Source organism: Giraffa tippelskirchi, chromosome 8 (assembly GCF_054371585.1).
Source record: "Giraffa tippelskirchi isolate mGirTip1 chromosome 8, T2T-mGirTip1v1.2.pri, whole genome shotgun sequence".
NCBI classification, from domain to species: domain Eukaryota; kingdom Metazoa; phylum Chordata; class Mammalia; order Artiodactyla; family Giraffidae; genus Giraffa; species Giraffa tippelskirchi.
Genome location: NC_137282.1, coordinates 7,481,264 through 7,507,958, shown reverse-complemented (window position 1 = coordinate 7,507,958; position 26,695 = coordinate 7,481,264). Strand labels below are relative to the sequence as shown.

Below are 26,695 nucleotides of genomic sequence, written 5' to 3'. Positions count from 1 at the left end.
AGCGACATCCCACCGAGCGAGACGCAGCCCGCCGACCCTCATCCGCGCAAACCCAAGACCGCCGGGCCCAGCCGTGGGGCCCTCTGGCCCGCGTCTCTATGGTAGGCGCGGGACACCGGAAGTGGCCGCTGTGAGGAGGCGGGGCTGGGGGCGGGTTCGGGGGCGGGGCCTCTGCCGCCTCCTCAGCTCGGGGCAGAGCAGTGATGGCGGCCGCCGACGGAGTCGGGGAGGCCGCGCAGGGCGGGGACCCCGGTCAGCCGGAGCCACCGCCGCCGCCCCAGCCGCATCCTCCTCCGCCGCTTCCCCAGCCGCCGCAGGAAGAGGCGGCGGCAGCGGCGGCGTCCCCTATGGACGACGGGTTCCTGAGCCTGGACTCGCCCACCTATGTCCTGTACAGGTAACGCCCACGGCAGGCCTGAGAACCCGGTCGCCCGCGCCGGGCTGGCTGGCGGGGCGGCGGCGGCCGGCGCTGTGGCGCGGCCTCGGGAGTCCGGCGGCGGGGGCGGGCGGAGGTTGTCCGTGGCGCTGGCCTGCCGTGGTCCGGAGCCTGAGGGCTCGTGTGCGGCGGGGCTGCTGGCGGGGAGTGATTTCCTCAAGGTCCCAGACTGGCTCGCTTTGGGGACGGGTCTTCCTTGAGGTTTTGTCCCGCCGACACGCAGAGAGCTCGCCTAAAGATCATAGGAACCCCGGGACGTTTCCCTTCAGCGTTGTCTTTCAGCGGCTTTAGCGCCGAGTTAGGCTCTGAGGATGAGAAGGGGCGTCCCCTCGCCGCCCGGGCCGCGCTGCCCGCGGCGCGCGGTGTAGGGCGCTGCCGCAACTTTCTCGCCTTTTCCTCCCCGGCTTTTGCCCGCACTCGGCCCGTCCTCATCCCCATCAGTCGCTTTCTATTGGCCATGCTCATCCCCCCCCCGCCAAACTCCACTCTAACCTGCAGAGTCGAATGACAAATCCTTAACTTTTCTCGCGTGTCTTATTTTCCCTCCCGTAATTCTAGGTAAAAAGCCCATCCGATGGCTGACTTGCCTAGATTTTACGAACCGAGTGTGAAAGGCACCCCTCCAGATTGCGTCTTCGAAGTCAATGTGTTGGAGCTCTCCGTTGGTGGAGGTGGCCCCCACAGCCCTCAGAGCTCCTCACCGAGCCACGCGATAGTCGGGTTTCCTCCCTGACCTGTGTCAGATTCCCCTGCCCCCGAAGCTTTCTCCTGAAGTGAAGTGAAAGTGAAAGTCGCTCAGTCGTGTCCGGCTCTTTGCGATCCCACGGACTATACAGTCCATGGGATTCTCCAGGCCAGAATACTGGAGTGGGTAGCCTTTCCCTTCTCCAGGGGATCTTCCCAACCCAGGGATCGAACCCATGTCCCCGGCATTGCGGGCGGATTCTTTACCAGCTGAGCCACCAGGGAAGCCCAAGAATACTGGAGGGGGTGGCCTGTCCCTTCTCCAGGGGCCTTCCTAACCCAGGGATGGAACCCAGGTCTCCCACATTGCAGGCGGATTCTTTACCAGCTGAGCCACCAGGGAAGCCCAAGAATACTGGAGTGGGTAGCCTGTCCCTTCGCCAAGGGGTCTTCCCAACCCAGGGAACGAACCCCCGTCTCTTGTATTGCAGGCAAATCCTTTACCAGCTGAGCTACCAGGGAAGCAAGCCTTAGCTTTCTCATACTGCTCCCCATCGAGGTCTCACACCTCAGGAAACACATGCTTTCCCCTGCGTTTCTCCTTATAAAATGGACACAATTTTAAGATTTGTCTACATACCACAGAATTTTTGCTGTCCATAGCTGATAAGTACACAGAACTGAAAAATGGGCAATAGGATAAGACTACAAGTAAAAGAGTGGTTAAAGAAAATTTGGTCACCCTGAGCAGTTTACACAGCAATGTCTATAGGCACCCATTGTTGCCACTATAATCTATTTTAGCTTTGATAATGAGAAGTAGTAGTCACTGAATGTTTGCTGTATGCATTTATTTGATGCTGTGTTTATAACGTACAGCATATATTCTTAAACATACAATAATATTATATAGTACATTTAGTGTGTCTCCTGTGTAATACATGCTAATTGTATAGTGTATATAGAGCATATTTACTATGTACTGTATGCATACTATTATGCACATTTTCAGTGCTTAACATGTCATCTCAAACCTCCAGATAGCCTTCTAAAATTGGTTGGTAATAGTATCATCTCCATTTTATAAATGACAAAATTGCTGCCCAGAGAATTTAAGTAACTTTCTCAGGGTCACAATAGCTAGTTCAGTGGTAGAGTCAGTGTTCCACAGATTCCAACCTCTACTGACCACCTGGACCACCTCTCATTTAGAAGCAAATGATAGTGATTACTTCTATTTTTAAATATAAGTTTCTAGTTATTTAGATTATTCAAATTAAAAATTGTTATTCAAATTTTTAAAAAATGTTGACTCCAAAGAGTCTTATTAGACCAATGAATTGGATTGATTTCTAATTTAAGACTATTGTGTACTTGCTATAGAAACCTACTTTTGTATTTACGTAAAACTATAAATTTGAAAACTATTGATTTAAATTACTTTAATTGGAAAATTATTCACTTTATTTTTATTTAAAAGTTTAATATTGTAAAACAAAGTGATATACTTGTTCATGAAGAATCTCACCATGATTACCTTAGTTTTAAGTTAAGGTGTAATCACTGACATTTTAAAGAACATCAAATTTCATTTTTTCTTTACATACTTGAAGATAATCACTGAAAAATATCTGTATTTTCAGAGACAGAGCAGAATGGGCTGATATAGATCCAGTGCCGCAGAATGATGGCCCCAATCCAGTGGTCCAGATCATTTATAGTGAGAAATGTAAGTTTACTTTTTATTGGGAAAAGGCCTGTAAGTCAAATTAGTAGCAAAATTGAAATTCACAACTATAGATAGATGACAGATTTTTGTCTGATAAAGGTCTAAATGACTTAAACTAATTTTGTGGGGGTTTTGTAATTTACTTTCATGATAACAAATTTCATTTTGTCTAAAGAATGGACATACTCTAAATACAAATCGTAAATGTTACTTTATAATACATAGTAGCTACTATGTGATTGTACTTTTCATTTACTATTTAATCTGCACATAAAATTGATGTTGTATCCCTATATCATATCTTACATAAAATAAATTACATGTGGATAAATGATTTACTGTTTTATTTAGAATAAACTTTGGTTGTTGAAACATGAGCATTTTGAACTAGATTTTAACTATGAAATGTTTGATTCAGTTTGAATGCGTTTATGATATTAAAGTGAGTGGATTATTTTGTTTGACAAAGTGTTCTTTCATAATGAATGTGAAATGCATTGTAGATTGAAGACCATGCAGATGTTGTTATTCTTCAAGGAAAGGATAAACAGAAGAGAATGCTTGTTTTGTAGTTTTATGTGTGTATGTATATATATGTTTCTTTCAGTTAAGGCTCTGTTGTCCGAAATCACTCCTCTTTTACAAAAACCACTTGTTTTTTCTGATTATAGGATAATGTCAAGAAATGTTTATAAAGAAAGAGTAATGGTATGAGAGTTTGCCTTACCAAATATGAAAGTGTACTACTAAACTTAATAATTAACATGTGGAACTGGTGAAGAAATAAATAGATTAATAAATAATTAAAAATTATCAATGTAGGTAAGAACTTAATACTTGATAAAAAGGACATTTCATATCTATATGAAAGATGGATTAATCAAGTAGTGGTTTTGTTACAGTTACCTGTGCATTTGGTTGTATCCCTATATCATATCATACATAAAATAGATTACATGTGGATTTAAGTTCTAAAATAGAACTGTAAACATACTAGGAGCAAATAGTGTAATCTTTCATTCTTAGGGTAAAGAAGAAATTATTAGGCAAGATGTAAAACTCAGAATTGATTGAGAAAAAGATCACAAGGTATGAAACTGAAAAGCTTCCAAATTATGAGAGAGATAATTCACTGGAAGAAATAGGAATGTCTGTAAAGAGCTAGTAACCTCAGCAGTGATCAGAGAGATGAAAACTTCAACTTTTCCAGATTCATAAGGCACCTTAGGGAAATTTACACAGCCATACATTTCTCTTTCAGTTAAAAATAATAAAATCTTTTTTGCAGGGTTAAAAAAAAACAATGTTTTTAATTCTTAAATATATCATTATTAGAAAGCACAAAGGAAAAGAGAAAAATGACCCATCAATCAAAACTGATCTATGAGTGTATCAGGATTTTTCCTTTGTGCAACAGAAGACACCATGAGTAAGTTAAAAAGCAATCAGCAGTGTGAGAGAAGGTGTATAAACAGAAGGTTGATACTCAGAACCTTATAAGAAATTTCTAAAGAAAGTTAAGGAAACTGGCAGACTAATAAAAAAATAGACAAGGGGTGTGAAGTGGCACTTCATAGAAGATGCAGTTTCATTGGCCATTAAATAAGGGGGAAAAATCCATTATCATTAGAAATAAAAAATAAGCTGTTTTGTGATGTCAGGTAATTGAGAAGTATGAACAGATCTATAGTTTTCAGGTGGAAATTTTTGTATGTTTAGCCATTTTAGAAAGCACTGTCATGTATATATTTAGTGAGAGTGGGAAATTCTCACATCTTACAACCTTTAAGTGCTGCTTCTCATGATTCATTCTGGGTTCACTCTGGCTTATGGCTTCAAAGACATGTCCTTGGACTTCCCCTGGTGGTATAGTGGATAAGAATCTACCTGCCAATGCAGAGGACACGGGTTTGATTCCTGATCCAGGAAGATCACATACCTTAGAACAACTAAGCCCATGTGCCACAACTACTGATCCCAAGCTCTAGGGCCCAGCCTGAGCTGCAGCTGCTGAGCCTGTGTGTCTAAAGCTCAGCAACAAGAGAAGCCCCTGTGATGAAAAGCCCGAACACCCCAACCAGAGGGTAGCACCCACTTTCCACAACTAGAGGAGACCCGCGTGCAGTAACTAAGCTCCATTGCAACCAAAAAAATTAATTAAAAAAAAAAAAGACATTTTGCACAACAAAGGAAACTGTAAGCAAGGTGAAAAGACAGCCTTCAGAATGGGAGAAAATAATAGCAAATGAAGCAACAGACAAACAATCTCAAAAATATACAAGCAACTCCTGCAGCTGAACTCGAGAAAAATAAACGACCCAATCAAAAAATGGGCCAAAGAACTAAACAGACATTTCTCCAAAGAAGACATACAGATGGCTAACAAACACATGAAAAGATGCTCAACATCACTCATTATTAGAGAAATGCAAATCAAAACCACAATGAGGTACCATTTCACACCAGTCAGAATGGCTGCTATCCAAAAGTCTACAAGCAATAAATGCTGGAGAGGGTGTGGAGAAAAGGGAACCCTCTTACACCGTTGGTGGGAATGCAAACTAGTACAGCCACTATGGAGAACAGTGTGGAGATTCCTTAAAAAACTGGGAATAGAACTGCCATATGACCCAGCAATCCCACTGCTGGGCATACACACCGAGGAAACCAGAATTGAAAGAGACGCGTGTACCCCAGTGTTCATCGCAGCACTGTTTACAATAGCCAGGACATGGAAGCAACCTAGATGTCCATCAGCAGATGAATGGATAAGGAAGCTGTGGTACATATACGCAATGGAATATTACTCAGCCATTAAAAAAATACATTTGAATCGGTTCTATTGAGATGGATGAAACTGGAGCCCATTATATAGAGTGAAGTAAGCCAGAAAGAAAAACACCAATACAGTATACTAATGCATATATATGGAATTTGAAAGATGGTAATGATAACCTATATGCGAGACAGAATTAAGAGACACAGATGCATAGAACAGTCTTATGGACTCTGAGGGAGAAGGTGAGGGTGGGACGTTCTGGGAGAATAGCATTGAAACATGTATATTATCATATGTGAAACAGAACACCATTCCATGTTCGATGCATGAGACATATGCTCAGGACTGGGGCAATGGGATGACCCAGAGGGATGGGATGGGGAGGGAGGTGGGAGGGGGGTCCAGGAAGGGGAACACATGTAAACCCATGGCTGACTCAAGTCAATGTATGGCAAAAACTACTACAATATTGTAAAGTAATTAGCCCCAACTAAAATAAATAAATTTATTAAAAAAAAAAAAAAAAAGACATGTCCTAGGAGGCTAAGAGCACAGACTTCAGAGCCAGACCACCTGGTTCAGATTCTTAACTATACCATTTTACTGGCTCTATAACCTTGGACAAGTTATTTTACCTCTCAGTACCTCTGTTTCCTGGGCTGGAAGAAACACAAGCTGGAATCAAGATTGCCGGGAGAAATATCAATAACCTCAGATATGCGGATGACACCACCCTTATGGCAGAAAGTGAAGAAGAACTAAAGAGCCTCTTGATGAAGATGAAGGAGGAGAGTGAAAAAGTTGGCTTAAAGCTCAACGTTCAGAAAACTTAAGATCATGGCATCTGGTCCCATCACTCCATGGGAAATAGATGGGGAAACAGTGGAAACAGTGTCAGACTTTATTTTTTTGGGCTCCAGAATCACTGCTGATGGGACTGCAGCCATGAAATTAAAAGACGCTTACTCCTTGGAAGGAAGGTTATGGCCAACCTAGATAGCATATTTAAAAGCAGAGACATTACTTTGCCAACAGAAGTCCGTCTAGTCAAGGCTATGGTTTTTCCAGTGGTCATGTATGGATGTGAGAGTTGGACGGTGAAGAAAGCTGAGTGCCGCAGAATTGATGCTTTTGAACTGTGGTGTTGGAGAAGACTCTTGAGAGTCCCTTGGACTGCAAGGAGATCCAATCAATCCATCCTAAAGGAGATCAATCCTGGGTGTTCATTGGAAGGTCTGATGTTGAGACTGAAACTCCAATACTTTGGCCACCTCATGCGAAGTGTTGACTCATTGGAAAAGACCCTAATGCTGGGTAGGATTGGGGGCGGGAGGAGAAGGGGACGACAGAGGATGAGATGGTTGGATGGCATCACCAACTCGATGGACATGGGTTTGGGTAGACTGTGGGAATTGGTGATGGACAGAGAGGCCTGGCGTGCTGCAATTCATGGGGTCGCAAAGAGTCGGACACGACTGAGCGACTGAACTGAACTGAACCTCTGTTTCCTCCTGTGTAAAGTGAGGATGATAGAAGTAACTACTGTGTGTGTGTGTGTGTTGAGTGTAAGAGTCACTCAGTCATGTCCAACTCTTTGCAACCCCATGAACTGTAGCCCGCCAGGCTCCTCTGTCCATGGGATTTCCCAGGCAAGAATACTGGAGTGGGTTGCCATTCCTTTCTCCAGGGAATCTTCCCAACCCAGGGATTGAACCTGGGTCTCCTGCATTGCAGGCTGATTGTTTACCGTCTGAGCCACCAGGGAAGATAACTACTTTATAAGCCACCAGGGAAGATAAATGAGTGAATTATGCACATGAAATAATGAAACAGTGGTGGTAACTATTACAATTCACTGTCATTTTTGGAAAAACAAAATATTGGAAATCAACTATATATTTGTGTTTTGAAGAATAGATAAATGTATTGTCATACAGTTGTATGCTGTATAACCAGTAAGAGGATCGTGTGTGTGTGTGTGTGTGTGTGAGTTGTTCAGTCTTGTCCGACTGTTTGTGACCCCATGGACAAGTAGTCCGCCAGGATCCTCTGTGCATGAAACTCTCCAGGTAAGAATACTGGAGTGGGTTACCATTCCCTTCTCCATTGGATCTTCCTGACCTAGGGATTGAACCCAAGTCTTCTACATGGCAGACAGATTCTTTACCAACTGAGCCATCAGGGAAACCCAAGTCTGTTATAATAGGGACAGATTGGGGAAACAATATTGAGTGGAAAGGGGGCACATAAGTTTTAGAAACTATGAGTATGATAGTATATTAAATTTGTAATTTTTAATTAAAAGACTTTTAATATAAAAATTGTAATACCAGAAAAATCTAATGAATATAAAATTGTATTTATTAACCCCAAATTTATTTATGATTCTGTCAATTTAAAATATACAACCTTAAGACTGAGTATTCCTAGTCCCACTTTAAAAAAAAATAGCATTGACAGGTAAATTATGCCATGTCCATTGTATGAAAAAGTGAGCAAAGAATGACAGAGATGTATATACACAGGCATGAAAGGACACATCACTGAGGGGGAAAATGCAAAAAGCAGAATGAAAATGTTATGCCAACTTCATTAAAAATAAATAAGAACAGAGCTACGTTTATCTGCTTAGAAAAGTGTCTGGAGAGACATGTAAACTGGTCTGGTGGCAGCCATTGCCACTGATACAGATCCAGTGCTGTGGGCAGCAGCACTGGATACCGGAAACTTCAGGTGCTTTTTAAAGTATCATGTGCTCACTGTGGGCTTCTGAGGTGGGGCTAGTGGTAAAGAACCCACCTGTCAATGCAGGAGATACAGGAAACGCTGGTTCAATCCCTGAGTTGGGAAGATCCCCTGGAGGACGGCACGGTAACCCACTCCAGTCTTCTTGCCTGGAGAATTCCCATGGACAGAGGAGCCTGGTGGGCTACAGTCCATAGGGTCGCAAAGAATTGGACATGACTAAAGTGACTTAGCAGGCACGCACATTCTCCTTGTAGAAAAATTTGAAATGTTACCATCAAGAGTCTCATCCAGAACTCTAACCACTATTAACATTTGGTATATAGCCTCCCACTCCTCAGCAAATATGTTTCCACAGAGTTAGGTTTGTTTCTTTTTTTTTTAATTAATGTTTATTTATTTATTGTTGGCTGCACCACGTGGGTTGTGGGATCTTAGTTCCCCGACCAGGGATCAAACCATGCCCCACCTTGGCACCAGTGGAAGCACAAAGTCCTCACCACTGGACTGGTTGGGAATTCCCTCCACAGAGTTAATATGTGTGCACGTGTGCATGTAAAATTATGTGTGTATACTCTGTATATAGCGTTAATGTGTTACAAAGATTTTGTTTTACATTTTAAAGTATTTGGGAGCTTGGTTCTTAATGACCACATAATATTCCATAGTTATTTACCATTTATGTTTCTAAATTTTACTTTGGTGTAAATTAAACTCAGCATTCTGAGTTTAATTATCTAAAGATAATGTTTAGAAGTAGATGATCTTTGTATGCTCGGAAAGAGTTATAATTATTCCTGCTCTCCTCTGATAATTTCACTTTGGGGGTTGTAGTCTAAGGACACACATACCTGTGTGTGCTTGCATGTGTGTGTGCATGCTGAGTCACATCTGACTCTTGCCACCCCATGGACTGCAGCCTACCAGGCTCCTCAATCCATGGGATTTCCCGCCGTTGCCTTCTCCTACTGACATGCATACTGGCCTGCTAAAAGTTTGTGAGCTCTTGTCAATTACTGGAAAATTGTATGCTATAAGAAAAATAGCATAGCATGTCCACATAGATTTTTAATTGTGGCAAAAGAAGTATGGGCATATTTAACATCTGGGTTATTTTAGCAGTCTGTCTGGGGCCTTAATCTGTTCTCTACATTAATCTGTGCTGTGATGTGAGGGCATTTCACCTGCAGTGTCTCCTACCTAGTTCATTGTGACTAGCGGTATGGTCTTGGGTGTCAGACTAGATTTGTATATTTAACCTCTACCTCCAAAGTACTCTGGGCCACGTGGACTTGTGAATCTCTCTAAGCCTCAGTTTCTCTTGTGGAAACGAGAATAAAATAGGATAATAATTGTCAAGATCTAAAGTTCCTTCAGTTGAGAGGCTGGCAAAGACCAGAAATTTTGATACTGTCTCAGTAAGGATGTGGAAAGTACAGGTGTATTCATGCCTTCCTGGAGGCACTGTATATTGATAGACCTTTCTTGAGAGGTTCACCTGCCACTGTCTGTCAGCACCAACAGTGCACGTAATCTTGATCCCTGTGTACAGCCCACCGAGGTGCTGAATTCGCCCGTGTGCACAGAAGAATACAGTGACAGGAAAGTGAAAGAATGAAAGCAACTTAAACATACATTGACAGGGATGAATTAGATACAGTGTCCTACAACGCAATGCTGTGCAGCTGTTTGAAAAATGCAGTGAACTTTGTAGTGGAATGCGGTTGAAAATTATGTCTTCTTCCCATTCTTGTTCCTCCAACTAGTATTATTCATAAATAAGCATGTATTGATGAGATGGTTGGATGGCATCACCAACTCGATGGACATGGGTTTGGGTAGACTCCAGAAGTTGGTGATGGACAGAGGCCTGGCGTGCTGCAATTCATGGGGTCGCAAAGAGTCGGACACGACTGAGCGACTGAACTGAACTGAAGCATATATTGGGCTTCCCTGGTGGTCCACTAGGTAAGAATCCCTCTGCCAATGCAGGAGACCTAGGTTTGACCTGGTCTGGGAGGATCCTGCATGCCACGGAGCAGCTGAGCCCTCGCACTCTGGAGCCCACCTTCCACAGCAGGAGTAGCCACAGCAATGAGAAGCCCATGCACCATCACCGCATGAAGACCCAGCACAGCCCTAAAAAACTAAATAAGCATATTTTTTTTTAACAAGCATGTATTTTAAATGAATAGCTGCTATTATGCACCTTCCTTTTTTCACTCAACAGCATCTTAGAAATTGTTCCACTTCAGTATAGAACAGAGCAGCATTGTTACTAATAGCTGCATAGGATTTTGTTGTATGGGTATACCGTGAGGGACTTAACTCATTCTTTCCTAATGAAGATTTCAATTTCCAATTTTTGTTGCTTTTTTATTTTTTATGTTATCAAATACTCTCATAAATGTCCTTGGATGCTTTGGGCATATACAGAAGTTTATTTGTCAGAAAACTTAACTGGATTAAGAACTAAGGTCAATGTGTAGTCGGTTTTAATTTTTAATAGAAATTACCGAGTGGTTTTCTATAGAGATGTGTGCTAGTTTATATGACCTTGAATAATATATTAGTGAACTTTCAGATGTTCTGGATTTAGAAAAGGCAGGGGAACCAGAGATCAAATTGCCAACATCTGTTGGATCATCGAAAAAGCACAAGAGTTCCAGAAAAACATCTACTTCTGCTTTATTGACTACACCAAAGCCTTTCACTGTGTGAATCACAACAGACTGTGGAAAATTCTTAAAGAGTTGAGAATACCAGACCACCTGACCTGCCTCCTGAGAAATCTGTATGCAGGTCAAGAAGCAACAGTTAGAACTGGACATGGAACAGCAGACTGGTTCCAAATAGGAAAAGGAGTACCTCAAGGCTGTATATTGTCACCCTGTTTACTTAACTTATATGCAGAGTATATCATGCGAAAAGCCAGCTGGATGAAGCACAAGCTGGAATCAGGATTGCTGGGACGAATATCAATAACCTCAGATATGCAGATGACACCACCCTTATGGCAGAAAGAGAAGAACTAAAGAGCCTCTTGATGAAAGTGAAAGAGGACAGTGAAAAGGTTGGCTTAAAGCTCAACATTCAGAAAACTAAGATCATGGCATCTGGTCCCATCACTTCATGGCAAATAGACGGAGAAACAGTGAGAAACTTATTTTTTTGGGCTCCAAAATCACTGCAGATGGTGACTGCAGCCTTGAAATTAAAAGATGCTTGCCCCTTGGAAGAAAAGCTATGACCAACCTAGACAGCATATTAAAAAGCAAACACGTTACTCTGCCAACAAAGGTCCATCTAGTCAAAGCTATGGCTTTTCCAGTAGTCATGTATGAATGTGAGAGTTGGACTATAAAGAAAGCTGAGCACAGAAGAATTGATGCTTTAGAACTGTGGTATTGGAGAAGACTCTTGAGAGTCCCTTGGACTGCAAGGAGATCCAACCAGTCAATCCTCAAGGAAATCAGTCCCAAATATTCATTGGAAGGACTGATGCTGAAGCTGAAACTCCAATACCTTGGCCACCTGATACGAAGAACTGACTCATTTGAAAAGACCCTGATGCTGGGAAAAATTGAAGGCAGGAGGAGTAGGGGATGATAGAGGATAAGATGGTTGGATGGCATCACTAACTCGATGGACATGAGTTTGAGCAAGCTCCGGGAGTTGGTGATGGACAGAGAAGCCTGGCGTGCTGTAGTCCATGGAGTTGCCAAGAGTTGGACACGACTGAGCAACTGAACTGAATATAGTAGTGAAAAAAGACAGCCCAGAGCATAAGAGTGTGTTGTGATCTCATTTGTATAAAAAAAAAAGGAGGATAGAATTATAATCACCTGTATGAGATAGGATATATTTAGAAGGATATACTAGAATCACTCTGCAGTTGCTTCTCAGGAGAGGGACTGGGAATTGAGTGGGCGGGAAGCTTAGTGTGAACTTTCTGTACTATTTGAGTTTCCTGTCATGGTGTAGATTCCTTTTTCAGTTTAAGAAACTGATCAAGATAAAATGTGAAAAAAATAGCTAAGTGAATATTTGAGTATATGCATGCTTAGTTTTCCCTTAGTACACAACATCGTTGCGGGATCTGGAGTCAGGCATCAATCCCGTATGTGCAGTAAGCTCGGTCACATGCATTGTGGCTGTGACAAGTTCCCAGGTTGGCGGTCACTATCGCTGGACTTTCTTTCTTTCGCTTATTGTAAATCGTATACATGCAATAAGATATCTTCCTCCTAGACATAGAAAACAAACAACATTTTGTACTATAGTGGTCGTTTTAAGCAAGAAAGACTGTCCTAATGCAGTTGTGTGCTCTGTTTCTAGTTCAGGACGTCTATGATTATTTCCGGGCTGTCCTGCAGCGCGACGAGAGAAGTGAGCGGGCTTTTAAATTAACCAGAGATGCTATTGAGTTAAATGCAGCCAATTACACAGTATGGTAAGACACATTATCACTATTCCCTGTCTGAATGTCTGAGGTTTTCATTTGGATGGCTTTTTTTCTTAACTTTAATTTTTATCGAAATAAAAAGTTACATATGCGTTTAAAGGTCACATTGAATGAAAAATAGTCTCTGCCCCATTCTTTCTCACTACAGGGTCCCACTCCCCGAGGCAACAACTCCTTGGTGTTTTTCCTTAAAATCACCTCTATAAATAACATACTTGGTTGTTTTTAACTTTTTCATTTTAAATATTAGTCTTTCTGTGGAAGACACAGAATTCCATCTCCTATGCTGTCTCCATCACAGTGTGTTTTCTCTTTACCAATAAATAACTTGTCTTCCAAACCCTCTGCTCCTGTCGAGTGTCTCGTTCCTGCTGAGCACGGTGGGGACCCTTCAGCTCTCTTCTCCACGGATTTGGGCCCCACATGTCAGGTCTACAGCTCTTCCCTGTGTCTCGTCCCTGTCTTTGAGACCCCACACCTGTCCCTCTCCTGATTTGCTCTCTCATTTTATAGACCAAATCCTCGAATAGAGGAAAACTTACAAAAGGATGTATGGGAAATTGTTACTGAGTTTTTTTATGTTTTAGAGTGTCTTTAGTCTCTTCTTCTCAGCTTTACTAATAGAATTCAAGATTGGAAATCATTTTCCTTCAGGTTTTCAAAACTATCCTTCTCTTTCTTCAGCCTCTATTGAGAAGATTCCTGTTCCTTCATTTTAACCTTTTCTTTAACTTTGGGGGGGCGGAATTTTTTTATATTTTTTGGATAATTACTTCTTTCTTCTTCCTGAAAGGTCTTTTAGTTGCATGTTGTAGTTCTGAGACTTGTCTTTTCTTATTTTCAACTCTCTTTTTATCTGCTTTTGAGATACTTTCCCAACTTTATCTTCTAACTCTTTGGTCTGCACTCTTTTTTTTTCCTAATATGTGTTTATTTGCTGCACTGGGTCTTAGTTGCAGAATGTGGGCTCTAGTTCTTTGACCAGGGATTGAACCCAAGCCCCCTGCATTGTGAGCATAGAGTCTTAGCCACTGAACCACCAGGGAAGTCCCTGCACTCATTTTTATTTTACAAGAGCTCTTTTTTTGTTCTCTGTGTATTCTTTTTTAATAGCATTTTTATTTCATGGATGGGATATATTTTCATTTTTCTGTTTGTTTGTTTTGGTCTCTTTCTTCCATGTACACATTTTTCTCAAATGATTGGTAGTTCTTGGCTCTCCTTTCATACCTACAATGGAAGCAGGAAAAGCCTGCCTTGGCATCGCTGTGTGTTGCAGGACTTGTCACCAAGAGGGCATCACTGTGAAGTTAGTGGAGGTGTGGCTGTTCTGTGTGAAATCTTCATATGTCAGTATTTCTGGGTCTTTTCTCTTGGCTGGTTTGTGTTTTTGAAGAAGAGCTGTCGGAGGAGTGTCCATTTGGCTGCCCCAGTTCTGGGGGTCAGTTCTGGTATGGATGTCGGGTACGGTGGGGTTGCTGGCCTGTCACTTGTGTCACTGTTTTAAATTTCCTTGTTTCCAGCCTTTACCTCACCCTGCTTTGTGTTGTGTCTGATATTTCTTTCTGCTTCTGATTTTTCCAGAAACTAAAGCCACTTGTCTGTTGTCGAGGTTTTTTAGGAAAACCCCAGTCCCTCTTCTCCTGCACATTTTCTCTACTTGCACAGAGCACACTTCACTTCCGGTCACTGAGTGTCTGTGGGATTTTCCCCTACCAGCTGCCCACAGGTGTCCTGTAATTTAACTGAACTGTAATGCTGTCCGCCTGGAGACAGTATTGGATTCTGCAGGTTAAGGGCTCCATTCCACAAGCTACCCCCACCCAGGGCCAATCGCAAATCCTGTGCCTCTGACTGGTGGGCTGTAAATCAGAGGTTCCAGCATCCCCTCCTTGGGGCCAACTGATTTGCGAAAGCAGCTCACAGAAGTCAGGGAAACACTTAGGTTCACCAGTTGATTAAAGAATCTGATAAAAGATGGAGGCACGCAGCTCGCTGAAGAGTACACAGGGTAAGGTCTGGAGGGGGCAGGTCCCGAGTACAGGAGCGTCTGTCCCTGTGGAGTGGGGGTGTGTCGTGCTCCTGGTGCATGGATGTGTTCACCCACGTGGAAGCTTTCCGAACCCCTCCTGCTGGGATTTGATGGCGGCTTCCTCATGTGGGCATGATCGCTTATGAACTCCGTTTCCAGTCCTCTCCCCTGTCTGGAGGATGAGAGGTGGGGCTGAACATTGTAAGCTTCTAATCCAGGCTGGTCTTCCTGGTGACCAGAAGCCTGTCCAGAGTTGCCTCAGGAGAACTTGGTGTTTTTATAAGTCACTCAAAACTGTCAGTTGCCATTTTCCATAGTTTTGTTGATCTCTTGCAGTTGCTATCGTATCCCTTCATTCCTGTAGATTTATGTTTTTTCTTTATTGTCATTTTAGTAGGATCTTATTAGAGGGTAAAGTTTGTCTGGAACTATTAGTGTCATCTTCCATCATGTTGTGTCTCTAATATGCACATTCTTAGCTTGTAAGAAATTCTTTACTGTATACAGCTCAGAGCAAATTAGAATTTATTTAAAATCCCTAAACTTATTTGCTGTTTTCTTAAAAACAGCACACCTGAAATTACCCTATAAACCAAACTGAATAGGTATGTGCTCTGTGAAACCTAATTTTCTTTAATTATAATAGAAATGCTATCATTTCTTCTATTTAGCATTTCATTTTAAAAGGTAACTTAAAATAGTTTTTTTGTCCCTTCTTATATACTGAGTTGAAATATTGTAAGATTTTGAAGTAAAAATAGACCAGAACTAATTATGTCTTTAGAGAAAAGTTTTTATTTAATGGTTTGACTTTACCTATGAAGAAATTGAAGAGAAACTTGTTTCAATTATAAGTAGCATTATTATGATGGTTTTAAAAGTAAAATATTTGGTAATATTTGTAATGTAATTAATATATTATATGAATAATGTATCTAAATGAGCAAGTTACACCATGTGAGGAAACTGAAGTTTTTGATTCTTGTGCAGTAGAAACTAGTAACCAGAGTATTACCTAAAAATAATCACTGATTGGATGTCTTTTCTTCTGTCTCACACTTGCTGCCTTTCACTATTTTTGCTTCAAAATTCTTGATTCTTCCAGTCACCAGTTGTACAAGTTTGGACAACCACAAGCAGTTAAATTCCTAACTTATTGGTTATATAAAATACCTACCAGAAATGTGTCTGTGTGGTTGTCTTTTGGCTTCATTTGCTGCTGTGCCTGGCAGTGGACGTGGAGTGATGACACTGGATACTTACTGTTTGCTGTAGGCATTTCCGGAGGGTTCTCTTAAAGTCACTTCAGAAGGATCTACATGAGGAAATGAACTACATCTCAGCAATAATTGAGGAGCAGCCCAAAAACTATCAAGTTTGGTAAGATGAACACAAGAAGGAAGTAAGCTGCTATGCTAATCAATTAGTACCTGCCAGTGGGTGACGAAACCTTGAGGAATTGTTCATTTGTTTATGATTATAGTCCTTGCACTGGAGCTAATGTCGCCTGTCGTACAGTGTTGTTAGACCTGAGATGACTTTTTGCTTCATCTGTGAAGTGGCACTTAACCCACAGTTGACACTCAGATGTTTGCTGCCATGATTTAAGACTTTGAAATTAACTGTAATACTGCTAGAATCAGGAACAAATTTGAGCAGAAAATCTTTTCAGTTTTCTGTTGAGTTTTCTATTCAGTATGTTATAAAACGAGTCCCTGGTATTTGGTCTTTTGTTCATTTATTAAAAATTTTTTCATTGATGCAGGAGATACAAAGATGAATGAAAGTCTAAAAAAGGAAGCAGATAATGAAACCAGTTATTTTACAGAGCAGTGTGAAAAGGATATAGTAGAGCCCTTACAGTGTGTGTTCTAAAAATTAAGCCCCTGACTTAGCCAAGAGTATGGGTTCTATTAAGGATGCAGGAGCAGGACACAGTGGGGGAGGAGAGAAGCTTGGAGCAGGAGGACACAGAACAAATAGAGAAAGGAAGAGTCTGGACAGCTCCCAGCATTAGTGGGGCCCACATGCATGGAAGCGACTGTGGTGGTGGAGGTGGCGGGGAGGCGGCGGGAGGGAAGGGGCGGCGGGGCTGCCGGGTCCTGGTGACAGAGCAGCGGCCCCGCGGCCTCCCGGCGTGAGCTGTCTCCACTCTCTGTACCACTGACTGCCTGCTCTTTCTTCAGGGTCACCCCCATTTGGTTTTTTTCCGGTACAGTGACTGACACGCACACTGCCCTGTCTTGATGCCTGAAATTTAAGGGTGATTTCTGAAAGGAAAGGCCGCTGAGGCAAAGAGAGGATCTGGGGAGAAACATGAAAGGGCGTGATGCGCTCAGGGAACTGTGTGTGGTTCCACGTGACTGGTGTGCCTCTGGGGAGTCCTGCAGTAGGAGCATAAAGAGCTGCACAGACACTGACAAGGGTTTGGACTGGACCTTAGCCGCAGTGGAGAGCTTCTGAGAAATCTTAATCTAGGAAGCAGTGTGATTAGGTGTATGTCTCAGGATGTTTACTCTGCCAGCAGGTGGAGGATAGCAGAGCAGGCCCGGAGTCCTGGCGGGCCGTTGCCATGTGGGGGTCAGGGGAGAGAGTGTGGTAGGGCTGGGGAGATAGAAGGATACATGTGAGAGAGGCTTTGGAGACAGAAGCTACAGGTTTTGAAGTTCAGCTTCTTAGGGGAGCGGCAGAGAAGAGTGATGTCTGTATTTTGGCTTGACCATTGGGTGAATGGTGGTGCCAGCCACTTGGGGAATTTTGGGGGGGAAAAGCAGCACATTTCTGGAAAAGAAGGGTAGATTCAGGGTTGGACAAGTAGGCTTTGATGTGCTTATAGAAAACCTGGCTAAAACTGCCCAGCGAGTGGTTGAAACGTGCTCCCCTGTGGTTGAAGTCACAGCTCTGGATAAGGATGCTCTGCGAGATTTAGAGGAGGTTGGGGACAGAACACGGGTGAGCATCGACGTTCGAGAGGCAGAGAAGTGGTCCAGGATGACTGAGGAAGGAAACCAGAAGTTAGTGTCCTCACAGAAACCAGGAGAAGGGAGAGTTTCAGGAAGAAAGGAGTAGATGAGAGTATCCACTACTGCTGAGAGGTCCAGGAGAGCAGGAAGTGGAGACGACCTGTGGTTTTGTTCCATAGTGGTTGTCAGTGAGCAGTCCTCCCACCAGGGTGCGGCGGGCAACTGGGTTGCAGTGAGGTGTCCAGGAGGATGGCGGGGGTGGCAGGAAGAGGAAATGAGCCGCAGAGAAGAGCACGTATCACTTACGGGAGATGAAGTTGGCTGTTGAGAAAAACGACAGAGCAAGCAGCTGGTCAGGGCTGTGTCTTTTGGGTTTTATTTTCCGAAAGTGGCAAAGACTTCATGATGTGGGGAAAAGTGTTACTGAAAGGGAAAAGGCGAGAAATCTGGAGAAAAAGGGAATGGAGTCAGGGCTTGCTCGGAGTTGGGAAGGGACCAGCGCACAGGTCAGCCTTTGGAGAAGGAGTGGCTCCCAGCTCTGGACCCGCGTGCAGAGGGGACTTGCTCTCTGCCCCCGTTGGGTAATGATTATCTGCATAATCAAATACTGTTGTTAAGAAGGAGTATGAACCACAAATAGATACTTAATCTTCTCAAACACTTACAACATAATAGATCTGAGAGGGAGTAACAGCATTTGGCAAGGCATGGAAGTGATAGCTATTGCAGATTTCCATCTGTGAATTTTAAACAACTTTGCCTCTGTCACTTCTTTCTTTCTGAGTAGATGATGGTTATATTCCTGAGAAATTGCATTATAAAAGTTGTTTTAGTAGAAAAGTGACTAGACAGTTTTCAGTCCCTCATTTAAAAGTTATTTTACCCTTTGGAATAAGGTGCTTTTACATAAAAGCTGTAAAAATACAGATGGGAGTTCCCTGGTGGTCTAGTGGTTAGGATCTGGGGCTTTCACGGCCATGGCCTGGATCCAGTCCCAGTCGGAGAACTGAGGTAGCACAAGCCATATGGCATGGCCAAAACAAAAAATCCAGAAAATTACCTGAAGAGACATATAAACTATGTACTATTTTATCTTAAAAAAGTGTCCAGATATCACAAGCTGTCTCAGCATTTGATTACATCTAGTTTTTGCTGAAGAGAAGTAGCTTCCTTCTCTGGATACTGCAGACTCTGTCATTAACACATTACCATCTATCATTATGAAAAACAAAATACAGAGCCATCCAGAGCAGTGCTATTGGAAACCCAGTAGTTTTTCATTGCAATGCATTTTATTTTTTAATTTTCTAAATTCAATTTTTAAAAATTTTATTTACTTATTTTTGCCTGCACTGAGTCATCACTGCTGCACATGGGCTTTCTCTAGTTGTGGCAGACGAGGGCTACTCTTCATTGCCCTGTGCAGGCTTCTCAGAGCAGTGGCTTCTCTTGTTGCCAAGTACAGACTCTCGGGCGGGTGGGCTCAGTAGTTGCAGTTTCTGGATTCTAGAGCACAGACCCAGTAGTTGGCTCACGGGCTTAGTTGCTCCACAGCATGTGGGATCTTCCCAGGCCAGGGATCAAACCTGTGTCCCCTGCATTGGCAAGCGGATTCTTATCCACCCTAATACCAGGGAAGTCCTGCAGTGTGTTTTAAATTCCCCACTCCACTAGATGCTGTCATAACTAGGATAGTACAAGTAATTCAAATCAGGTATGACAGTTAATTGCACTTTTTATTAAATTCTCACCATGAAAATTTACACTGTAAGATCAACCCCTGTATTTAATTAATAATCTTTAAATCATGGAACGTCTTAGTATTCGCTCTGAGAAATCATTTTGACATGGTGGAGGACCTAATTCTTAAGTTTTTCCTGAATTACAGAATTTATCAGTAACCTGGAAAAATAAATTGTTACTAGTGTTCACCGACTTGTAAGTCTTCTTAAATAAATTATTTAGAAAGCTTTCCCTCTGGGATCTTCCTTTTGGTAGAATCTTATCTTCTTAATATTCTCTAAGATGAAGTTTTAAATTTTCCATGCATGTGGAGTAGGTCATCCATTAAGCATTAAATCTTTCTTTACCTGTTTTCCCCATCACCCCCGCTCATTTTAATATAATGAATATTAATAGTTTTTTAAAAATAGCTTCATTGAGATATAATTCACATATCATACTATTTACCCATTTAAGGGGTATATATGTCCAGCCATTCCCACAGTAAATTTTGGAACATTTTCACTAATAGATTTTTATAAATATTTCAGCTAAAGAAAATTATACAAATAGAACCCAACAGAGGACTCTTAGTCCAGAAATTCCTCTTCTGACCAACTTGTCACAGCTACTTGCCAGAGCAGAAGTGAATTCTGTTTTGCCCATGAGCTGGTGAAATAAGCAGTTGCTTGAATGGTGGCCCTTTGGACTTAAGGAAAACTGACAGCCTGTTGGTACACAGAAGGGCTTCCATACTTGAGACAGGATCATACTTCCTGTAGTCAAATTGTGACATCTGGGCATGTTGAAAATTCTTTCACAGGATATTGTGGTTGTTGAGAGATTACTGTTCTTCCAGATTTAGCTGCATTTAAACCTTTAAGCCCTTGGTACCTGGATTTATTTTACATGCAAATCACTGTTTATGCTTCTCAGCTGTTTCTCTGAAATTTTTTTCTCTTAGAGTTTCTCCTGTGGTACCTTTTCTTCCCAGTAGAGTCTTGAGAATTAGAGGTGAATTTCTGTTTCTTGCATGTCCCTCCGCATCACCTAGTACAACACATGCAGCTGATTCTTTTGTTTTGGGGTAAAGTCACATAAAACTTCCTTCTGTTGAATTTAGGCATCATAGGCGAGTGCTGGTGGAATGGCTGAGAGACCCATCACAGGAGCTTGAGTTTATTGCGGATATTCTTACTCAGGATGCAAAGAATTACCATGCCTGGCAACACCGACAGTGGGTTATTCAGGTATTGCCTTTCTTATTACAGTGTTATTCACATTTTTATTTTTTTAACAAATCAGATTATAAGTATACTTAAACACGATCACTACAAACAATAATGATTAATATGATTAAGAACTATTAAGATACTTAATTAAACCTGACATCCTTCATGTTGGTTAACTTTCATGATCTATTGGGATATGTTGATGAGTAACTTCACATTAAAGAATAATAATAGTGACTTTTTAATAGTTTTTTATTGAATTTACATCACATATTATATTTGCTAGCAAATTGAATAAAAAAAGTAGTTGTAAATTTTTGATCAGTTCAGTTCAGTTGCTGAGTCATGTCCAACTCTGCAGCACACCAGGCTTCCATGTGCTTTACCAGCTCCCAGAGTTTGCTCAAACTCATCTCCATCGAGTCAATGATGCCATCTGGCCATCTCATCCTCTGTTGTCCCCTTCTCCTCCTGCCTTCAGTCTTTCCCAGCAGTAAAATTTTAATACAGCTGAGTTATTTTCATTGATAAGGATATTTTATGTATTAAGGTATTGCATACGTAACCTTGTAATCTGATTTTACAGTAACTATTGAGTATTTTATTTCTGCCTACTTGTTAAAATTTTATGCTAAATCCTGAATAGAAGAAAATAGTTACAACGCCCACTCTAGGCATTTTTATTTGTTCCATCAAACAATTGTAGTGTTGTGTCTTGTGAATTTTTTCCAGTGATTGCTGCTGTCTGCACTATTCATTATACCAAGAGTATGTCACGAAAAATTTTCAAGTTGTCTTTACTGGTTCTCTTCTCTCCATAATTTTTTAAATTAAAACAGCTTTGTAACGTAAAAATTTATATCTAAATCCAATTGTGTATATTTATCTACATGTATTTTAATATAATTTTACCATATATGTGCATTTTTGAATATTTCCTTTTACTTAATAATATCAAATCACATAAAATTAATATACAGTAGTATAGCTAATCATTGTGTAATTACTGAGTTTGGCTTTTTCGTCTACGTTTTGACCTTAAAGAATGCATGAGGACTTCCTTCGTGGTCCAGTGGCTAAGACTCCGCCCCCCCCCATGCAGGGGTCTGGATTCGGTGCCTGGTTAGGGAGGTATACCCCACATGCCACAGCTGAAGTTCTTGTGTGCCACAGCTAAGACTCACACAGCCAAGACAGAAAGCAAACCAAAAAGCAGTACATAAGCACTTAGTTAGATATACTTTTTTTTCCCTTTGGATTTAATTCTTTAGTTCTAAGAAGTTGGGTCAAGTAGTTAAAACATCCTTCTTGGTATCTAGATTGTTTTCCACAATATGGTGCTGAATTACAGCCACTCTGGCTGCTAACTCTTACTCCCTAATTTTTCATTCCTCATGACCCTTCCCATCTTTCTTTGTGGCTGCGCCATGAAGCGTGCAGGAAGTTAGCTCCCAGACCAGGGATCAGACCTGTGCCCCTAGGCCAGCAGGGAAGTCGCCCGCGCCCCTGTCTTTGGCGCTTTCCCCGCCCTCCATCTCCTTGACCTGCAGTGTCAACTCCCCTGCACATACATGATGAGTTCGTGTCTTCAGTTCTACCTGCTTAACTTTGTTCAAGTTTTATTTTTTTTAAATAATTTTAAAAATTATTTATTTATGGCTGCGCTGGTCTTTGTTGCTACTTATGGGGTTTCTCTGGTTGCAGAGAGCAGGGGCTAGTCTTCGTCATGTGCGGGCTTGTTGCGGAGCACAGGCTCCAGGCTCAGGGGCTTCAGTGGTTGCAGCACGCAGGCTCAGCAGTGGCGGCTTGCCGGCTTTAGAGCACAGGCTAATAAGTTGCTCCGCAGCATGTGGAATCTTCCCGGACCAGGGATTGAACCCATTTCCCCTGCATTGACAGGTGGATTCCTGTCCACTTCGCTAACAGGGAAGTCCTTATTTATTTCTTTTCATTGTTCATAAATAATAGGACATTCCTAATTGAATGTTTTATATTTTTATGTTCTTTTAGGAATTTAAACTTTGGGATAATGAGCTGCAGTATGTAGACCAACTTCTCAAAGAGGATGTGAGAAATAACTCTGTCTGGAACCAAAGATACTTCGTAATTTCTAACACGACGGGCTACAATGATCGTGCTATATTGGAGAGAGAAGTCCAGTTAGTAATCTTCACTTGTTCACTCATTAAAAGAATATTTGTGTGCCTGCGTGTCTCACGCATCAGGATACAGCATAGATGGAGACTGCCCCAGTCCTACCCTCATGGAACCTATAATGACAAATATACAATTAATACTGTGTATAGGAAACCTGTACTTTTAGTGTCTTAAGTTTTTTGAAATATTGTTGGTACTGTAGATTGAGAAGAAAAACTGTCTCATTAAACTTTAGATAACAGTCCCCGATGCTACGTTACTTATTCTAGTGCAGGGTTTGGGGCCCAGTGCATCTATAGTGTCTTGTGCAGTATATGATGTATGGCCGCATTCTCTGCCTCGATGCCCTGGATCTCAGTAGTAAACCCCATCCCAAGCCCCAGTCGCCCCCAGTTGAAAAATGCTCTAGCATACAAAATCCTGTCATAAGATCTCAAAAGTTATGAATTGACATGAATTTCTATATTCTATCCATAACCCTCTTTTCTGTCTTTGTCTACTATATCTCATTGTCTGTTTGAAATTTGAAAAAGGTTATTGTTTTTATAGCCTGATGACATCATAGTCATATTTTAATGGTGAAATTTGTTTGAGCAGCTCCTAGGAAGAGCTGATTTTATGGTGCATCTGCCTCGCCTTTGCCCTTATTCTGCTTGAAACAGGGCAGCTGGCTCTAATTTTACCTGTTCTAACCAGCTGGGTCTGCTGATTTAAATTAACACACACACACACACACACACACACACACACAGAGTCTACAATCCAGTGTCCTACATTAATTCTTTTCTCCAGATTTCTTTATAATGTTCATAATGATGAATGAGTTTATTACTTTCTGTGAAAAAATGTTATTAAAACAGCACTGCAGCAAAACTAAGATTACTAAACTTTAGTCAGTGACTTAGTATGTAATGAAGCAGAGTTCTATAACTCCCTTGAAATGTTGTGTAATTGGATTTAAAATTAATAATCTTGTTAAGGGGAAGAGAAAAGTAGGGAGTGGCCATTTGGAATGGGAATCACATCATAGTTTACTAGTAATCTTGTTTTGGAATTGACTATATAATCTTCCAGAGAAGGCAATGGCACCCCACTCCAGTACTCTTGCCTGGAAAATCCCATGGACGGAGGAGCCTGGTAGACTACACTCCATGGGGTCGCTAAGAGTCGGACACGACTGAGCGACTTCACTTTCACTTTTCCCTTTCATGCACTGGAGAAGGAAATGGCAACCCACTCCAGTATTCTTGCCTGGAGAATCCCAGGGACGGCAGAGCCTGGTGGGCTGCCGTCTATGGGGTCGCACAGAGTCGGACACGACTGAAGCGACTTAGCAGCAGCAGCAGTAGCAAGCATTGACCACTGCAGCCTCAAGCAAGTCTCTAATTTAGATAAAATAACCTAGGGAGGTCCCAGGTCCACCAGGAGAGGTAAGTGGAAGCATACCGCCGCGTTGCAACGCAACGGTTTGGAAACTGTTCCTCATTATTACACTGTTCTTTTAAAGTGATATATGTTTATTTGTGACCTTTTCCTTACAGGTACACTCTGGAAATGATCAAACTAGTCCCACATAATGAAAGTGCGTGGAATTATTTGAAAGGGTAAGAGGTTGTTTTTGCTTTTACTTTTTAACCTCTTAATATGACGGATCATGGAATGTATTCCATAATCAGATTTCAGAAAGATACTAAAGAATTCTCCAGTTTTCTGGATCTAAGAATGTAAATGTAAGAGTGTTGTGACATCAACATCCAAGAACAGTGCCCTCTACTCTTTTCTTTACCTCCCAAGCACATATCAGCACAGTTTTTAGAGTAGTTCATGAGTAAACAATAGTACAGTTTTAACTGTATTGATGAATCCTGTAGTCTTTATGTCACAGAACAGAATATACACACCAGTTTCTGTTCAGCTCAGAATCACAGGAACATGAGATACATCATTTATAAGCAGATTGCACAGATGCATACCCACTCTTTCTGTTGTCATTTCTGGAGATTTCCTGTAACACATCTCACTCCTTAAATCAGCATGCTTTCTCTTGCCTGGCCACTGACTCACCAGGCCCTTTGTTGAACCTAAAGGTCTCCAAGGGAACTAGGCCCAAAGAGCAGAGTATGGAGCTCAGTCGCATTTGGACCTCTGTCAAAGGCCGGGGTCTGTAATGTCTGGAGAGCTAAAGGGATAATTAACCATCTCAAGAAGCAGAAACATTTCTCCTGTCTTTTTTTCCTCACTTTTTAATTTTAAGATGGTTTTGTTTTGTTTTTTTCTTTAATTTTGTGTGTTACAGTTTGAGTTATAAATGATTATCTTTAAACTTCATTATTATTTTTAGTTAATTTTACTCTGCTCTTAATTATCCATCATAAAGCTCAGATTTAATATAGAAATTTCATTTCAGAGCCCTGCTAATACTTTTAATGACCTGTATGAGAAAAGAATCTAAAATAAGTGGATATATGTGTATGTATAACTGATTCATTTTGCTGTATAGCAGAAATACAACATTGTAAATCAGCTATACTCCAATAAAAATTAATTAAAAAAATTTTCATTTCATTTCAACCTCACTCAAATACTTTTCTTGCTTATATTACAGGGCTCATTTTCTCTTAATCTTTCTACTATTCTTGTTCTTCCTTCTCAAAATTGAGAATAGTTTTATTTATTTTTTAGGATTTTGCAGGATCGTGGTCTTTCCAAATATCCCAATCTGTTAAATCAATTACTTGACTTACAACCAAGTCACAGCTCTCCCTACCTAATTGCCTTTCTCGTGGATATCTATGAAGACATGCTAGAAAACCAATGTGACAACAAGGAGGACATTCTTAATAAAGCATTAGAGGTAAGCTGGCAGGACTCGGCACTTTTCTTCTGGAATCTCAGTGCCCCAGTATGCGTGCCCTTTTCAAAATTCGGTTACTCAGAACTCCACGCAGGGCTCTTCTGTTCAGGGCTACACCCACAGCACTAGTGCCTGTGGTCTGTGACTCTGATGGTCTGTTTCATTTGATCGTGACCTGAATTAAGCTGCATTAGCCCAGAATCCCTGTTTGCCCTAGGGACTGAATTACACATTTCCTTTAATGAATTTTTGGTTTTCATTTTAGTTATGTGAAATCCTAGCTAAAGAAAAGGACACTATAAGAAAGGAATATTGGAGATATATTGGAAGATCCCTTCAAAGCAAACACAGCACAGAAAGTGACCCACCTACAAACGTACAGCAATAACACCATCTCGACGAACTTGATGGGATGCTTTTATTTTTTTAAGAGACTCTAATGAAGGAGTTAAAAACTAGAGCGATCATTCCCTTTGCCTGTGGTGTAAAACATACAATGCACAGGTACTGCTTTTTAACATGAACTAAGTGTGATGCTCCTTGGGTGCTGCTGCTCTTCAGACTAGTTCCAAGTAACTTGATTTTTTTTTTAAGCAGAGAATTTGGGGGAGGGAGAGGAAACAGAAAGTCCCATAAAGGAACTTTTGTAGTCTTACCAACATTTACTCTAACCCCTTAGCCTCAGCTCCTCCCGAAATGGTTTGTGTGTCAGGATGTGCAGCGTTAATGTTTGCAGGTATGTAAATGATATAAGTAACTTACCTTCTGGTTCAGAAAGCAGGCAATGCAGTTGTTAGATCAGAGCTGCTCTGCCACACTCACAGCATCGTGCTCTCACTGTAACCAACTAATGCCAAAAGAATGGTTTTGTAATAAAATTACAGATGTATCCTAAAA

At 41.5% G+C, this 26,695-nt stretch overlaps 1 protein-coding gene across 2 annotated transcripts; it reads left to right on the top strand.

The window, feature by feature from the left end:
* The first annotated feature begins 184 nt into the window (after positions 1 to 184).
* Positions 185 to 26,695, top strand: FNTA (farnesyltransferase, CAAX box, subunit alpha). 2 transcript variants are annotated; one of them, XR_014061887.1, is made up of 9 exons: positions 185 to 397; positions 2,764 to 2,849; positions 12,712 to 12,826; positions 16,146 to 16,250; positions 20,679 to 20,805; positions 22,798 to 22,950; positions 24,486 to 24,548; positions 25,627 to 25,798; positions 26,064 to 26,695. XR_014061887.1 is itself a non-coding variant. In XM_081519149.1 (9 exons), the coding sequence occupies exons 1-9, from the start codon at positions 204 to 206 to the stop codon at positions 26,184 to 26,186; spliced, it is 1,134 nt and encodes a 377-aa protein (XP_081375275.1). In that variant the 5' UTR covers positions 185 to 203; the 3' UTR covers positions 26,187 to 26,695. The 2 variants fall into 2 exon arrangements, 1 of the variants encoding a protein (XP_081375275.1); XM_081519149.1 differs by having other exon boundaries at positions 22,798 to 22,946.

Excerpts from the sequence above, each read along its gene's own strand:
- FNTA (XM_081519149.1), top strand. The coding sequence starts at position 204 with ATGGCGGCCGCCGACGGAGTCGGGGAGGCCGCGCAGGGCGGGGACCCC. Across the intron at positions 398-2,763 it reads CCCACCTATGTCCTGTACAG|AGACAGAGCAGAATGGGCTG; the intron begins GTAACGCCCACG and ends CTGTATTTTCAG. Across the intron at positions 12,827-16,145 it reads GCAGCCAATTACACAGTATG|GCATTTCCGGAGGGTTCTCT; the intron begins GTAAGACACATT and ends TGTTTGCTGTAG.